The following is a 17,800-nucleotide window of genomic DNA, read 5'->3' on the forward strand; positions in this document are numbered from 1 at the left end:
TTATTTTTCTTATTATTCAAAAAATCACTTTATTGCTTACTGATTCCTACTGTTAAAATTTTGAATGCAAATTTTTTAGTACTTCAGTTATATTATTTTGCAGTTGCAAAAGTTTATTTTCGTACTCCTAATGAAATATAGTATTTTAAATTATTATATTTATTGCTTACTGATTTTATATTTTCGGATTTTTCGTTCATCTTTTTAAATTGTTGATTCATTTCATCTTTGAATTGCAAGATTACTCTTTTTTGTTCCTTAGAAGTATTTAATCTCGTTAAATAAAGTCATATTTCATCATTCAAAAATATAAAATGAAAGAACATTCGTTTAATTTATTAAAATGGCATTGCCTTGCTTACTTCTTTTGTCTGTTGAAGTTTTTCGTTTAATATTTCTAACAGTTCGTTCTCGTCTTTCTGCCGTAGTAAAACGTTCGTGTTCTCTTTCTAAAAAATAAGTCGTTGTTAAATGAAATATGATTTAAGATAACTTGTTTGTTTATGTTTAATTTTATCTGTTCAGTTCGGAAAGCAAAAATTTTAATAAATTAGTCGCTTTAATTTATTGAAAATGTTTATCTTCAGTATACAAAAACGCACTTAACAACATGATATGTTAAAAAATACAACTTAATTTTTCGGTTTAGATTATACATCTAATGATTTTAAAGATTGAAATAAAATACAATTTAAATACATTTAAAATAAAAGTAATGTAATTTCAACTCGAATTAGAAATAAATGTGAAATATGAATATAAATAATATATAGCCTATATATAAATTGTAATATGAAACCACACTCAAAATGCCAATAAATTATATAATAAAAAAGTAAAGAAAAGTAAGTATAAACGTTTGGAAATTAAATTTTATTAAAGGTAGAAAATAGCTAAATGTAAAGATGTACGAATAACACTTTTCTTCAATTCGAATATTAATCAAATTTCGGATAATCGTTTAACCCGAGTATTTAGCGAATTTGATTATCTTATTTAATTTATTTAATTGATAACTTTATTTCATATTTTAATGTATTAAACAAATTGATAAAGTAAAATAAAAATGATTTACTAAATTCTAAACATCAAACTTTTTATTTTGATTTTGAGTTTCAAAGTAGTTTCTTTGCAATATTTTTATCTCAACTACAACAGTATAATCAATAAGTGCTTTCATTCTGTTTTATTGCAAAATTTTATTTAAGAAAATAAGAATTCGAACACATTCTGACACTTCTCTTCTTGACACAGATTAAACAATTGGTGCTGAATGCTGAAGAGGCATTGTCTGCACGTATGACGCAATATTGGAGGTACAGTATCATAGTATTCGAATGTCTTTTTATTGCCAATGTATTCGAGATTTTGAATCTCGAATTATTCCTAGTATTCACGTATTCGAGGATAGTATTCGTTCATCTCTAACGCTAAGTTTTTATCTACATTAAGGTATTTAAATATATCAGTGCTTACTGATTTTGCCTGCTCGAACATTGCATCCAGTTTTTCTAAGTCTTCTTTCATGCTTTCGTGTTCCTAAAAAATATAAAAGCACTTTTTTATTCATTAAATATACTATTATGAGTTTACCCTGTCCTATTACAAAATTTTATCAATCTTTTTAAGTGCACGTTCAAAAGTCGAAATGATGCAAATTTTCTCACGTGCCAAATGTCTTACGTATTATTTTAAAAATCATAAAGAAAATATCTTTATCATAAAAGAATACCTTTTACCTCTGCAAAACTTATTAAATGTTTTAAACTCCGTTTATAAAATTCAGAAATATAAAAATGAAGTTTAAATTAAAATTAATGAATTAGTTTATAAAACAATAAACTAAATTATAAAGTATCAAATAGAATATGCTAGTTTAATAGGCATTTGGACAACACGAACAAAACTTTGAATGCTGAAACGATAACAAGTCCGTAAAAATTTTAATTAAAAAAAAAACAAAAAACTGATGTGTATTAAATCAGAATTTGTAATGTTACTCTTACAGTTCAAAGTCGAACAACTTCACTGTAAAAGTCATTGTCGAGGTGATGGAATAGTCCAATTAAGAATTAAGGTGAGGTGGAAATGGGATTACAGCTGGACAAGTATTTGCTAATACAAAGTTCTTAACAGGGGGGTCTCGGCTCCCTGGGGGTCCATAAGAAGTTTTCCGAGGAGCCGCCAAATTATGCAAAATTTCCTTCAGAATATAATAAAAAGAAAATTGATGTATAACCGAATATCGTATTTAAAAATGAAATAAAAATGATAAAGTTTTCTTATTTTAAAATAATTAGAAAAAATAGTAGGCTTAGTAGTAGGCTTTAAAAATTTAAATATTTTTGCAAAAGATATGCAAAATCTTTACCACAAGTTGTGGGTGTTTTAGTTTAGTTTTAGCATCGACTTTGGATCGATTTATCGACATGTTTCTTATTTTATTTTCTGTTAAAAATTAATGAGTTTTCATGTTTAATTGTGAAGTTTGAATGTTGTTTAAAAAGATAATGAAATAATAAAGTTATGATTTGCATTTATTATATAAAAAAATAAAGCAATAATTAAAAAATCAATTTATGATAGATAATTTAACAAATATAAATTATTATTAAAATATGGGGGTCACAAAAAAATTATGAAATATTTGGTGAGCCGCGAGTATAAAAAGGTTAAGAACCACTGTGCTAATAGACTAACCAGATGAAAACTACAAAGACGATGTCCACAAAGTTGTAGAAAAAAATACTTGGTGTCAACGATACAGAAGACAACTTTAAACACAGTATATGATAGTGTTTTATAACAGATAATGAAATAAATCTAGAATTGTTAAGACCGATATCATAAAAGAAGTCTGACTGCATACGAAATACAGTAGAGAGTCGAAAATCGGAATCAATTGGGGACTGGAATTGTTCCGATTAGTCATTTGTTCCGATTACCCATTATGTACGAAAAAATACATTAACCTGTCCGATGTTCAAATTTTTCTCCATTGCGTGTCGCTTCGTTTTGAATTTTCGTCGATTTTAAGCCTAACGAAAATTTTTATAATAATAATCGAGGCTATCGTATCGTTAAAAATTATTTCTGCATTTTGTACAAACAAAATAAATATATTAAAAAATATAAAAACAAAAAAATTATACTTTAGAGGTAAATTTAGTATCAAAAACGTTCGATTCAGCACGACACAGTCCGACTGAAAATTGTTCCGATTACCGGCGTTCCGATTAACGACTCTCTACTGTAAATCAAAGTGAATTCTCGGATTTGAATAAAACGTTTAATGTTGACTGGAGGAATGTAAAATAAGAGCAAGTGTGTAAAATTAGTTGTCGTAAACCATTCGTGGAGTCTAAAGCCTTATAATTTGTATTTTCTGCAAAGTCTTGTATTCAGGTGCAAAACTTTTCAGTAAATGTAATCTTGTGCAAAATAAAAGTAATAGAATATCGTTCAGAAAGTCTCGATTTGAAAATAAAGCACGCAGTTTCAGTAATAATTTGGGATGTCATATTGCTCCAAGGTTTTGATCTTTGATCCTATGTCAAAACGATTACAACGAGAAATAACACGATAACGTGGAACGGAAGTAGATGCTGATCTCACCAGACTATTTTGGAAAGAAAGAATAGATAATATAGCAAGATCTGGTTAAACAATAAACAATATTCTGATTTTTTAAACTTATTTGTAAATGAACATCGGTGCATTATATATCACATCTTTGTGTTTAGATCAAAAATGTTTACTAAACATACAAAGGAAGCCTTCCAACCAGACATAAAATAAATCATATTTCAAGTGTTAGATATATTTTTTCCAGAAAAACGAAAATGAGGTTTATTTTTACTTCGGCTTCTCCGAGGGTCAAAAAACTGATCTTAAAAAATAATGGCATATATTTATTCATACCATTTCAATTGGAATAGATGTCATGACATACTCGCAATTTCCTTCTGTGTAGTGTCCGTGGTTCAAAACATAATTTAAAAGAAATTTAATTTTCATAATAACTTTCAAGTTTTATTGTATTTAGGTGGTTGGTTTTTACCTATTCTCAGAATTTTGTGCAATAAAAAGGCAATAACCGTTGTGCAAGTTTCATAAAGTTTTTGTTTAATTTGATGATGATTAGACTATCTACGCTTTTCTATATTATAACTTTCCACTAAATTGTCTGTTCGTGTCAAGGGCCAATATTTTATCGTCCTAAACTTCAATTTTTTATTACAGATGCAATTGATATCAACAACATATTAATCGTTATTTTTAAGGCTTTCCCGGAATTCAAACTACAAAAGTATTTCAAACCCTCAATTTAGGGTTCGAAGTAATTTTGGAAGAAGAAAGAAGTTTTATAATGAAAATGTTGAATATTACCCTTCATATAATACGCAATTTACTTGAACGAATAAAATTCATATTATATTCTGTAAGACTAGCTGGAAAAAACTATTTTATTCTTTAATATCAATTATTACAGTTTTTACAATTAATTGCTATAGTTTTTATTCTTCACATTTAACAATAGTAGAGATGATAACTATTATCCTAGAGCAATGGTATTCAAACATTTTAACAGTGCGACCCCAATTTAATTTTCTGCAACCCCAAATGGGGTCGCGACTCATAGATTGAATACCACTGTCCTAGAACATGTATTGGTATTTTTAATCTTACAATAAAACAGCTCATTCAACTATTTCACGCTTTTGAGCAAAAGTGTAGTATTAGCTTAATGCTAGTTACTATTTAGATGTTAATTTATTAAATTATTGCATGTAATATTTAATTTAAACATCATTCGAGGCTTTGGCTCTAAAGCATTGCATGACACTTTGATTAAAGTTTTAAAATGCTTACTTACAAACATCACATCTTTCGACTGTTGATTGATTTGGCTTTAACTAACGTGTTTACATTTCGTTAGATACTCCTATAATATATTTACCATTGTTAAAATTAAAGCTTTGAAATTCAAACTTAACATAAAATATTTATTGGTTTTTTTTAATAATTTAATAAAGTATAATTTAAAAATAAATTTGTGTGTTGGTTTTGTCAGAAATGTTTTTTTCTACAAACGGAAGGTTCGCTAATAAAGGATAACTATTTGAATCTATTAAGTTCTTCATATCTAATTAACTTATACATGATTATTAATATCATCTTTTATGTTGTTTAATACGTTACATAGACCCTACGACAAACAGAACTGGGAATTTTATGTTAAATTCACATTAATAGTTATATATATATATATTATATATATATATCCATATCTCATGAATCCTTAACACTGCTTTCTAATACAGCAATCAACTAATAAACATAGAATAAGTTCTTCGGATTCCGTTTTTTTTTCAGAATTAAATATAGACGGTGAATTATATAACGAAAAGATATAAAACAAAATATTTTTATAGATATTAGCATACAAAACAAAAATTAAAAGAAGATATTTGGCATTTCCTCTTTGACAGAATGTATACTACCATATAATCTTCTCTCTATATATAGCCTATATTTATATATTTCAAGCTAATTACGATTTCAAGCTAATTATATATATATATATATAATTAGCTTGAAATCGTCATGACACATTTTTCCGTTAAGAAAAAAGCAATAAAACGGCGTACGAGAATCCATAAATTTTGAATTGTCACGAAATTTTTAAACAAGCGGGAGAAGCAAAGGAGAGTAGCCCAGGGAAAAGTCGAACCGTCACAAAATTTTGTTACGAATAGTCTATATTGTCTACCGCCATATTTGATCGGTTATTCCTACTTCTTTATGCCATATCCGGTCATTTCTGACTTCGGCAAGCACCCGGCGCAAGTTAGTTAAGGATTAGTGGTGCACCAAGATGTATCTTGGGGAAGTTAAGATCAGAGTGGCACCCCCTCGTTACCAGCTCTGGCTAAAGGTGTTACGCGAGAAAAATGATGCCATCCGGGAGGTCTTTTAAGGGAAACTAGCCCCGATTCGGGCGTTACAGAAGCGGAGAAAATCCGGAAAACTCGACGAAGCCCGTCCGAGCGCGGCACGAACCCACGACTGAGCTCCCAGTGTTTAGCAACAGAACCGCCAGGCCACTGGTGGGCCCAGTTATTCCTCTGGTTTGAAATTTTAAAAAATCGTTTAATTTCAATAATAAGGCATAGAAAACTCGAAATTATTTTGACACGCTAATAGTATTATTACCTTTAATTTTCTTTTCATTTCTTCCAGGTTGTCCTCTAAGTTCTTTAGTTTCTTTTCCCAATTCTACAATTAGGATTAAATTTTACATCTTTACATTAATCTCGAAAAATATGTTTTAATTCGATGTAACGTAAAATATGGATAAATATCGCAATAAAAGTTATAATTTAATATAATATTTTAGAACCTTTTTCGGAGATGTGATAATGACATCTAAATTTCTTAAAATTAGGATCTGTTACAACATACATAAGACATTCATTTTGGCGCAAACACCATTTTACACCGAAACGTAGAAATTTTCCAAAATCTGCTTGTTTTATCGTTTTTTGAATCGTTCACAAAACTATTTCTGACAAATTATTTTTCTCTTTTGGCGTAAAAATCGATGGCGTAAAAGGTGTTTAAGTACAATAAATCTTTGCATATTTTGTAACAAAGCTTGACTAATACAAACTCTTAGACACCTTTTTACTCACAGCCGTTTTTTGATATAATTCAAACGTTTTCGGTTATTTTTAATAACCTGTTTCAAAAACCGTTACAGTCGAATGCGGTCGTAATTTGAACAAACGTCGCCAATCGTACTTTGGCGACGTTTGTTCAAATTACGACCGCATTTGACTGTAACGGTTTTTGAAACAGGTTATTAAAAATAACCGAAAACGTTTGAATTATATCAAAAAACGGCTGTGAGTAAAAGGTGTCTAAGAGTTTGTGTTGTAAATAACGCAGTCATAGAAGAGCTTAAAGCTTGACTAATAATTTGATGTTTATTAATTTGTTTATAATCTGTCAGCGCATCAAATTATCTTTGATTGTGTACTTGAATACATAGTTAAGAAGATTTAAATATGAAATATTTAAAGCTTATGTCTGGAAATGTAATAGGAAACAGTGAATTGCTTGGCTTATTCAGGGTGCATAGGAAAGTCCCTTTAACCGGAAAATTCTTGCGAACGGAGTGAGCTACAGCTATGCAAGTGAAATAACGATATAGTAAAGCGACTATGCCCGACTAATGCAAACGACAGCAGCGCCCCTAGTGGCGAAATTTGGAAGATAGGCAGTGCAAATCGAAAACGAAAACAGATAGAGCAAACTTCCCAATTAGAAAGTTTTAGAGCATCAATTAGTTAGTACGAAACGACATGTGGTTCACACGGATAAGATAAATTGTCGCCTGTATACCCAAAAGTGTCCGAAAGCGATGCACGCCATTTTGCGTGACGTTTGAAAGGAATAGCAATAGGTATGAAGAAATACGCACAATTTATTGCATAAAATACGTACAAGTTTTTGAACATACTCGACATTAATTAACTTGTTATTTCTGAATGACAGTTTGCCTTTCCATTGTTTTTTTTGTGTGATGTTATCAACTGTATTGACATAAGTACGTATTTTATGCAATAAATTGTGCGTATTTCTTTATACCTATTGCTATTCCTTTCAAACGTCACACAAAATGGCGTGCATCGCTTTCGGACACTTTTGGATATACAGGCAACAATTATCCGTGTGAACCACATTCGTTTCGTACTAACATTGATGCTCAGAGCAAACTTCCCAATTAGAAAGTTTGCTCTATCTGTTTTCGTTTTCGATTTGCACTGCCTATCTTCCAAATTTCGCCACTAGGGGCGCTGCTGTCGTTTGCATTAAGTCGGGCATAGTCGCTTTACTATACCGTTACCTCATACTCATACTATACTATACTAACAATATACGACGGGTCGAAAAATCCCCAGGAATTTTTCGGGGGGTGGTGCATCCGGATACGTCGGTCCCCGTCCCTCACCACCCGGCCGCCCCATTGTGGGCCTGGCCGAACCCATAATGGGCTTGCTATAAGAGGCCCTCTTAGTGCCCACAGGGCGGAAAGAGTTACAAAAAAAACTAACAATATGCGAATATATGTGGGTAAAAAAATGTAGCGGCTACGACCGCAATAGTGTATCCAACTCTCTGTAAAGCATTGAGCGAAACAGAGAACGTCTGAAAATAAAGTGGAGCACCGGAAGCCTCACATTTATTGCCAGGTAGAAGGTCTGCTCTATTACTAAGTACTCATACTATACCCGTTACCGTAGTGTTACCTTGCATAGCTGTAGCTCACTCCGTTCGCAAGAATTTTCCGGTTAAAGGGACTGTCTTATGCACTCTGTATATAAACTTTATGTTATTGTCAAAAGCTGAAGTAGGGGCAAATCTAAGCTCTGTTGGGCAATATGTGGTTTGTCGTAATCGTTTTGGGCATTGTCCGAAAATTACGTACTCCGACATTTCGTCTTATCTTGTATTTGACAGCAAACGGATTTCGGCAGTAGAAATTAATATATCATCTGCTGAAATGCGTGTGATGTCAAAAACGTGTCGAGAAAACTCAGAAATAAACGAATAACATAATTTGTTAGAGATGTGAAATTAGTAATTGGAGTAGAATGGCGAAAATAAATGATAATGAATTTGAATGTATAATTGAAATGAAGAAAAGAATAGTAAGCATTTTGTATTCAATGAATTACATGTCAGAGGATAAACAGAAATTCCTAAAAATTGAATATAGATATTGTTGAGACTAAAGTGCATTCGTTTTGTCTACATAATTTATAATTTTACGTCAAGCTCACGTCATTATGGTAGTTTTTCATAACTATAAGAATGACGTGAAATGACATAATAGTGTACACTATTCCAGAACAAACATGCTTAAATTAAAGCCAGAATTCGTTTTTCAATGCTAAGAATTCCTAAAACGTAATTTAAAAAAATATATAAAAATAATTTATGGAGCTATCAATGAGAAAAATTGATATAATTTGAAAATGTCATTATTCCAACTCTTGCTGCATTAATAATTTTGTTGTTGTTGTTTTTTGTATAATTTCATACAGAAAATACAGTAGACTCCCTATAGCACAAATTCATATAACACGGATTCGTATAACACGGCGAAAAAATTGCGATCGGGTTCGGATAACACGCTAAAAAAGACTCGTATAACACGGTAAAACGTCATCGCCGACTCGTGTCGCAACAGGATTGGTCGAATCTGGACCAATAGCGGATATTGTACAAACCGTTGAGTTTAAACGAGCACTGGACCTACTAAAAAACATTTATTATTCAACGGCCATAAAAATTATATTTTTATTAATGATGTCTCCAAAGTTAAGTTATTTTTTTGCGAAAAATTCGCTGATCAGGAAACACGCGCCCTCCGTTCGATGAGCCGCTCTGCGACGAAAACAAGCTTAAGCAATGGCGTTGTCGAATGGTGGGCACTCGGTAAGTAATCCTACAATGTTTTGTTTATAGCAGTTTATATGATTTATTCCCAAAAAATTATACGTGATTTGGAAATGTTGAGTCAAATTAATCTAGAATCGATTAATTTTACGGAAGAAAACCTTTCAAACAGCCGCAGCCCCTAAACTGCACACTTGCCGGGCTGTGATATGCTCATGTATTTAACTGACTCGTACAACCCGGATTCATATAACACGGAACGTATCTACCGTGTTATAGGGGGGTCTACTGTAAACGGTTCTAATTACTCTTTTCCTTGATGTCTTGACTTTTTAATCGGTTTATAATGCGTAACTTTATACAAATTGTTTTTTACATTGAATTTTAAAAAAGGATTTAGTTCTACAAGCTTTTAACCATTTTTTAGTAATTAGTTTCAGCTAGGATTTCTCAAACGGGATCCCGGGATCCCGGTTGTTTTTTAACCCGGGAAATTTTTCTTATCCCGAAAAATCCCGCAAATTTACTTTTTTCTTACTTTGTGTTAAAATTCAAAAAATGTTGCCAATAGAAAGTATAATTAACTCATAAACTGTCAGAATAAATTTGTATTTATTAATTTTAAACCTACTTATTAGTTTTTTAAATTTTTGCTCGTTATGGCACGTCACAAATGGCCAATAATCAATGCGTAGCTTATTTGTGGCAGGATTTTGAAAATTCTTTACTTGTCGGAACCTGTAATATCTGGAATGATTGTGATTATGCTCTTTTAGTTTTTAACCATGTCCAGTAGCTTCAATAACTGCGTAATGCCAGGTTGTGCAAATTCGGCAAGGATACAAACGAGTACGAAGTCTGCAAGTATGAAGTTTTTCTTCATAAACCTAATTATTAAAGACAAACAAACTGTCGAATTATCGGGCTACAAGCTTAATACCGCTATTAAAGCAGCCAAGGTAGACAAATCAAGAATACTAGAGAGCAAAAGAAGTACTACAATCTCGAAAACGAACTAGATCAGGCTACAGGTGAAAAAACACATAACATCTGTTTTCTCTTAAATGCATTAAACACGATTCCAATCACATCAATTGAATCGGAAAGGGCATTCTCGGTAGCAAGACTTTTTATTACTAAAATAAGAATTAGATTGAGTGATCGGAGTATTGACCATCTTTGCCTTTTAAAATCTTATAAAAATTTACAATAATATTTTATATTGTGTTTTATTTAAAAAACGAAAATTACCTTCTAAGTTAGAAGTTTGATCTAAATTCATGTTTTCTTTAAATTTTCAACTCAATTCAAAGTCACATATTTTTATTGTTGTATGCAGTTTCCAGCAAACTTAAATAAATTTTTTCTATTGGTGAACATTTCTACGTAATTCAAAGATAATTTTTAATACATTTCTTACACAGCGTTATTAATATGATTTTAGAGGTTGCAAACGTATTAAATTACTTTAGAAAATGAAAAATAATTATATCATTTGATTTCAAGATATTATGTATATCATAAAAATAATTAATTCTATCCCGGGATTTCCCGGGATCCCGGGAAACAGTTCACTTTTATCCTGGAATCCCGGGAAAATCAAAAGACCGTGAAACGAGAAACCCTAGTTTCAGCTAATTAACATAAAATATGAAATAAATACACATTTTCTGAGTTTTCCTGATAACATTTCGGAAAGAAGGAATTAAAATTATTTTCGAACATTGCATCGACTGTTTGTAAGTTATACGTAAGTAGCATAAAACTTAAGTTTGTTGCCACATATGAACGGTATCGACAAAGTTTTATTATAATGTAATGGAATGAAATTTTTATTCTGAAATTAAACTGTGATGCTCGAATATTCTCTCGGATATTTCTGTAAAATATATAATCTCCCATAAAAAAGCATTTATAATAGCTTCAGAATTTGAGAATTTTAAAATAATGTAAATAAATTAATTATAAATTAGGATGGGTCATAATATCGTAGCATTTAACTTACTTTGTTTTTTTCTAATAGCTTCGTTAGTGCCAACTTAAATTCAACATTGTTTTCTTTTATTTCCTGATAAATAAAATTATTTTAGAAAAATTGTATAAAACACTAATAGACAGACCATATAATCATCATTCTTCGTAACAATATTGATTGTAATCTAAAAATAATATCATATCATTATGCTTTATTAACATAGAATACGCAATTCTAAATACAGACAAATTCATTTTTATCATATTCTTTCTAAAATTTATCATCCGTAAAAGAATATATTGCTAAACAAATTCTAATAATATATATATATGTTAGGCTCAAAGACCGAAATCCCTCATTGAGCGAAAAAAAGGCCACAACGCGTTGTGGTCGTTTCAAAGCAGCCACGAAGCGAAATTTGCGTCGTGACATTTGTAAAACGGCCACAATGCGATGTGGCTAACTCAAAACGACCACGAAGTGAAATTCCTGCCGTGGTCGTTTTGAAACGACCATAACGCGTTGTGGTCGCTTTTTTTCGCTCAATGACCGATTTCGGTCTTTCAGCTTAACATATAGACTAATATTATAATATATAATACTAGCATTTAAGAAATAATATATAAACAAATTCGGTTTATTCTATTCATAAACGAATATTGGGAATTTACTTTGAAAAAAATTGAAAAAAAATTGAAAAAAAAAAAAAAAATTAAAAGGATGCGATTATCGAGTAGTTGGAAATGAATTTGTTTCAATAAGACAAATTATAATTTAAACTGTAACTTACTGGACAAACCGGAAGTAATTGGCCGAAATTATTAGAAACATTTAATACGATTTATTAAATAATTTATCGACTCTAACTAAACAGAAATATCGATTGAGAGCTACACACAAGCGACTGTTATCTAAATAATGTATTTGAACACGATGTTTAATGAATAAATACGTGTAAATAATTTTTATGCTTTTAAAAACACTTAGAAAGCATTTCCTGAGTACTTTTATAAGTATTTATAAGTACAGACCTCGTACGATTCTTCAATTTCCAATGAATCGTGGCTTAATTTCATTTCTTGTTTGATCAAATGCTTGGAAAATAATTAAGGAATAATTAAATAGTTAGAAACGAGATTTTATCAAAATTTTCTCTTATACAATTCGATATTGACTGTGCCATAAATCGCTTTATATTTCCTCTAAATAATGTTTGAAATCTTTTTTCTTTTACCACAGTTGTGGTCGCCATCTTAACAATTTCAAAACATGATAATTAATAATTAAAATTTTAATTTAATTTCAGAAAATTGAAAAAAAATTGAAAAAAAAAAAAAAAATTAAAAGGATGCGATTATCGAGTAGTTGGAAATGAATTTGTTTCAATAAGACAAATTATAATTTAAACTGTAACTTACTGGACAAACCGGAAGTAATTGGCCGGAAATGTTAGAACAGGTTATCTCCATCGGTTCCTATGAAATTTTTAATAATAAACAAAACGATAATATATTTTAAAACGTGTACAAATTATTTGAAAAATTATTACCTGCGTAGTTAGGTTTAATCTGCATTCTTGACAAATATAACTACAAGAGCAGGTATGGCAAGTCGTATCTTCTAAAAGAACTGTTATGTAACTGTAAATAAATAATTAAATTATTAAGATTAATAATGTCGAAATATAATATTTCAGAAAAACTCGGATCCGAGAGCAACTGTGAAAAACTGCAAAGGTTCAAGTGATTAATTAAAAATTTATTTTGAAGAACTTTCCAATAAAACTTAAATATATATAAGACGATGCATATTAGTAAAAAATACTACAAATAATAATTTGAAGCCTTATCAGCGGCCGAGAGGATAAATCCCGGCGGCAACAATTGGTCCCAACACGCTTTATACTTGGTATGTCTAACACTTAAACAGGGGTCGAGACCCCATAAAAAAAAGCCTCTTCGAAGACACCCTCTGGGCAAGTGGCTTTGGCGTTGCTGGCCTTATTCCAACCAACCGACCTTACAAATGCCCTTTACAACTATTGAATCGTCATTACCATATGCCGGATTTGACCTTTGAGAAATTTTTAAATAAACAGTTTTTACAAGACTTAATCAGTTTGCATTTGTAGCGGTGGAGAAAGGTACTAAGAACCTAGATTTTTTAGTGCTCTTTGAGGGAAAGAAGCCTATGACCCATATTTACAAACTCCCTTCTATCTATGCTACAAATTTATCAGTGAAGCATCTGAAAGTATTAATACATCGATCACCTTAAATCATGTACGACACGCACCGAAACTGTTTTCCATTGTCAGCGGCCACTGACAACGAAATGAGATTGTTTGTTTAAATGATTCACTAGGTTTCATACGAACAATATAGGCAACTTACCCGCACAGTCCGAGTAAGACGCCTAATTTGCACGTTGGAAGAAAACAATATTACAAAAACGAAACTTTATCTTCTGTTGTTCTGTGCTAATAAGTACTTTCGAAATATCTTTCAGAATTTAATATTTGCATGGCAACCAAGCACACAAATAAGACGAACCGGGCATTTCCATCAAAAGCGAAAAGTGTGGCATCTTCACCGGTTCACTATATTTATCTCTTTTCATAACTGATTGAACGAATATTTAATTCGGTCTCGTTGCTTGGAATTCGACATTACACTAAAATCTTATAAGAAATATCAAACAATTTTCGGGAAATTTATTAAATATTGCAATTTTTCAATTAATCCTTTAAATTATTTTCTACTAAAACTTTTTCAGAACCGAAGCTAAAATTTTAATTATTAGATTTGAAAATATGATTTCTTACTTCTCGCATTAATGATTTAATAACCGTAAGTAAAATGTAAGAAATCGTAAAGTTTGGCTATGAAATAATTAACATTAAATTAAATTAATAATTAAATTTTTCATTATTTAATTATTAGTTTTATTATTCTTTTAATTAGTTTCCTAGTTAAAGCTATGTTATTTATCGTTTTATTCGAAGTAAATTTACAAATATTAACTAAATAACGTAGATACAATAGAGACTCGTAAATCGGAACCCTGGTAATCGGAATCGCCGGTAATCGGCACGATTTTCAGTCGGACTGTGTCGTGCTGAATCGAACGTTTTTGATACTAAATTTACTTCTAAAGTATAATTTTCATGTTTTTATATTCTTCAATATATTTATTTTGTTTGTACAAAATGCAGAAATAATTTTTAACGATACGATAGCCTCGATTATTATTATAAAAATTTTCGTTAGGCTTAAAATCGACGAAAATTCAACACGAAGCGACATGCAACGGAGAAAAATTCAACACGAAGCGATACGCAACGGAAAAAAATTTGAACATCGGACAGGTTAATATATTTTTTCGTACATAAACCGTAATCGGAACAAATCCCTAATCTGAACAACCCCAGTCCCCAATTGATTCCGATTTTCGGTTCACTACTGTACTTACCTACTGTCCTGCATAGGATTATCCATATTTATAAGATTCTTGCTATAAAGTTGCCAGAAAAGTTTTCATCTGTAATCAAAATATTACGTATGAATTTATGCAAGGAATGGAAAGAAAAATATGTTTTCAATAAAAAAAATTAATATTCGTACCAATTTATAAATATTATTTTAAACTTATTGCAAATTTTATTGTATCGATAATGGAGGATACACACATGCGGCGCGGCAAGGAAAAGCGGCAGAATGACGTCACTTTTTCTCGCAGCAGAAAAAGTGACGTCATTCGCTTTCGATTTTGTGCCGCTTTTCTCGTTTCGCAAAAGTTGATTGAGTTGTATTTTTTGCGGCGACCGCCGCCAAGAGGCGTTTCTATCAGCCAATAAAAGTTCGTCTTGTGGTCACGTGAGAAAACACAATCACGTGGTGTTTTAATTAATGGCGGAAAGTTTGACGCGGTTAACCGAGATAACTAACATCAGAATAAAGAGGAAAGAATAATAAATTTAACACAAATTCTACACAAATAATCATATATAATTTAATTCAAAGAACAAAACAACCGAATCTAACTCGAAATAGTATTCTTTATCAAGAGATCTTGATCGAGGAATAAGCCTATTTTGTACACCAGTTCTTTCTCGAGCCAAGAAAATATCTCTAATCCAATATCTTCGTTCGAATCTTCGACAAATTCTTCTAGCTAAATAAAGCAAGCCGTACAAAACGAAATTTGTAAACACGTGGATAGCGGCAGTATCGGTATCATTTGCCATCTTGAGTACTGAACGCATGAGCCGAAATGTAAGCGGACTGCCGCTTGTGTGGTTGTGCTCTTAAAATGGAGAATGATCAGATAGGAGTTGAGTTTACTTTTTTATTATTTTACAAGTATTATGTAAAGTTAAATCACTTAAATTTATTAAAGAATACAAGTGATTTGATATTACTTTATTTTTGTCTAAAAAACTGAAGTTAAATATGGTAGGCCCTACTCTCTCTCAAAGTAACAACAGTAATATTCTATGTAATATAGAAGTACTGTAGTAATGATATATGCATATAACTAGCATTTCTACATTGCTTCTTTAATACTGTAATGATTTTCATTTATAAGAAACCCAACGACAAAAAGTTTTCAATGCTGAAAATTGCGCATTTAAGAGTTCGAATCGAAACCAAGATTTTTATAATGAACATCATAACGACAAAAGTAATTTGGAGTCGGTAGCTTTTAAAGAGTAATATTATCTAATCGAAATCTAAACAAACAGGAAACTGCTATAGTCATTTGCATTAACGATTCCTTGCCGAATGTTATAAATAACTGACTATATTTTTATTTCGTTCTCTATTTGTCTACGTGTTACTTAATGTTAAAATACTCTTTTTATGTCGTTTTATTAAATAGAAAATTTATTCTGTGATGTAATTTTATTTTTTACGTTTTATAAAATGTTTGTCTGTTCGCCTCCCGGAAGAAATTCGAAGATTTCGGGTGTCCTTTCTGTACTCCAAGGGGTTGCAGCGTAACGAATTTTGCGTACGCTTATTATAAAGCTTTTTCGAGTTTACTTTACAATAAAGGTTATGTAATTGTAAAATGCTTCTAAACTCGTTACATTGTATATATCATATAAAATTTATTAAGAATATTTTCTATTTTAGTCAGTGACGTTTGTGCGATATTCTTCAAAACGAGCATTTTTAAAGCTACAACTGTTTTGAAAGAACCAACACTTTTCTGTATCTAATGACTTTGTGCAGGTACTTCGAAAATGGTATTTATTATTTGTATTTGTATTGATCTTTGTCTTTCGAAAACTAATAACGCAATACGAGAAATTTTTATATAATTAGCCGAGATGTAAATGGAATTTTCCGACTCATCAGTACGAATAAGTTATAGAGCCGATCTCAGTTTTTGGCTATTTCTGGCCCTCGGTGGATCTCATTGGAAAGAGAAAATACGTAAAAACGGAAAATATTTGTCTTTCATGTTTCGGAAGGGTACTTTAACCTTAGTTCCTCCTTCGATAATTGATACTTTTCCATTTTATACACCATTTATTTCCCGTTCCGTTATTTATTTACAACCATAGCGTGTCTGACAGTCGGCAGATAGCTATGCATTTGTCTACCTTCGGATTGGATTAGTACTATAATTCCATTTTGGTACTGGGCACCAGTACCGAAAGTGCGGGATGGCATAAATACCTGAAATACTATTTTCCTAAATATTTTCTTCTGAAAAGGAGATGAATCTTTTATATTCATAAAATACGGTAATTTGTAAAGAGCATTTCTATTAATAAATGTAATCGTCATTATTTAGAAAGCGAGTGACTGGCAATTCTCGTAATATTCGAATTTAGGTTCTCTAAAAAGTCTCGATTTCTGAAAAACGTGTCTCGGATGTACTGTACAACAAATATTTCAGTAAATATTTAAACTTAACGCAAAAAGTAATGTAAAATATGTTCATTAATATTATTCTACAACGAAAATTAATTGTTTTAACTATTCGGCGCTTTGTTCAATAAATGAAGAAGTGGTCAACGGAGAATAAAGCAAAACAAGAACAATATACATTCGATTGTACTCGAGAAACACTCTCTGGACTTCGCATATATTACCTTATATATCGAACTTTTAAATTAATATAGCACAAGAAAGATTAATTACAAAATATTTTCTTTTATGTACTTTTAATAGGAGAAACCAGACCGAAATACAGATTTAAGATATTTTAACCGAAATGATAAACACAATTCTAGATACAACTTATGGCATGCGAAAACCGAAAACTCGAAAAAACCGAAAACCGAATTTCGTAAATAAAAATGGTATTTTGTAAAACGAATAATCGGAAAATTAAATTTACGTC

The 17,800-nt window shown here is 30.8% G+C and overlaps 1 protein-coding gene and 1 long non-coding RNA gene across 3 annotated transcripts; both read right to left on the bottom strand.

Annotated features, from left to right (window-relative positions):
• Positions 1 to 52: 52 nt before the first annotated feature.
• On the bottom strand, positions 53 to 12,545 carry LOC136986098 (uncharacterized protein PF3D7_1120000-like). Its single transcript, XM_067283562.1, has 8 exons — positions 12,475 to 12,545; positions 11,474 to 11,536; positions 6,217 to 6,279; positions 4,877 to 4,945; positions 1,477 to 1,539; positions 363 to 449; positions 171 to 257; positions 53 to 127 (listed from the first exon to the last, which is right to left on the bottom strand). The coding sequence occupies exons 4-8, from the start codon at positions 4,880 to 4,882 to the stop codon at positions 53 to 55; spliced, it is 318 nt and encodes a 105-aa protein (XP_067139663.1). The 5' UTR covers positions 4,883 to 4,945; positions 6,217 to 6,279; positions 11,474 to 11,536; positions 12,475 to 12,545.
• Positions 12,546 to 12,638: 93 nt separating this feature from the next.
• Positions 12,639 to 14,950, bottom strand: LOC136986105 (uncharacterized). Of its 2 annotated transcripts, none has more exons than XR_010882431.1 (4): positions 14,915 to 14,950; positions 12,993 to 13,083; positions 12,871 to 12,918; positions 12,639 to 12,695 (listed from the first exon to the last, which is right to left on the bottom strand). It is a non-coding gene; the product is annotated as an uncharacterized lncRNA (long non-coding RNA). The 2 variants fall into 2 exon arrangements; XR_010882430.1 differs by having other exon boundaries at positions 12,640 to 12,695; positions 12,862 to 12,918.
• Between the last annotated feature and the right edge of the window lie 2,850 nt (positions 14,951 to 17,800).

This window comes from Centruroides vittatus, unplaced genomic scaffold, assembly GCF_030686945.1.
Source record: "Centruroides vittatus isolate TY-2023 unplaced genomic scaffold, ASM3068694v2 contig_990, whole genome shotgun sequence".
Lineage (NCBI taxonomy): Eukaryota > Metazoa > Arthropoda > Arachnida > Scorpiones > Buthidae > Centruroides > Centruroides vittatus.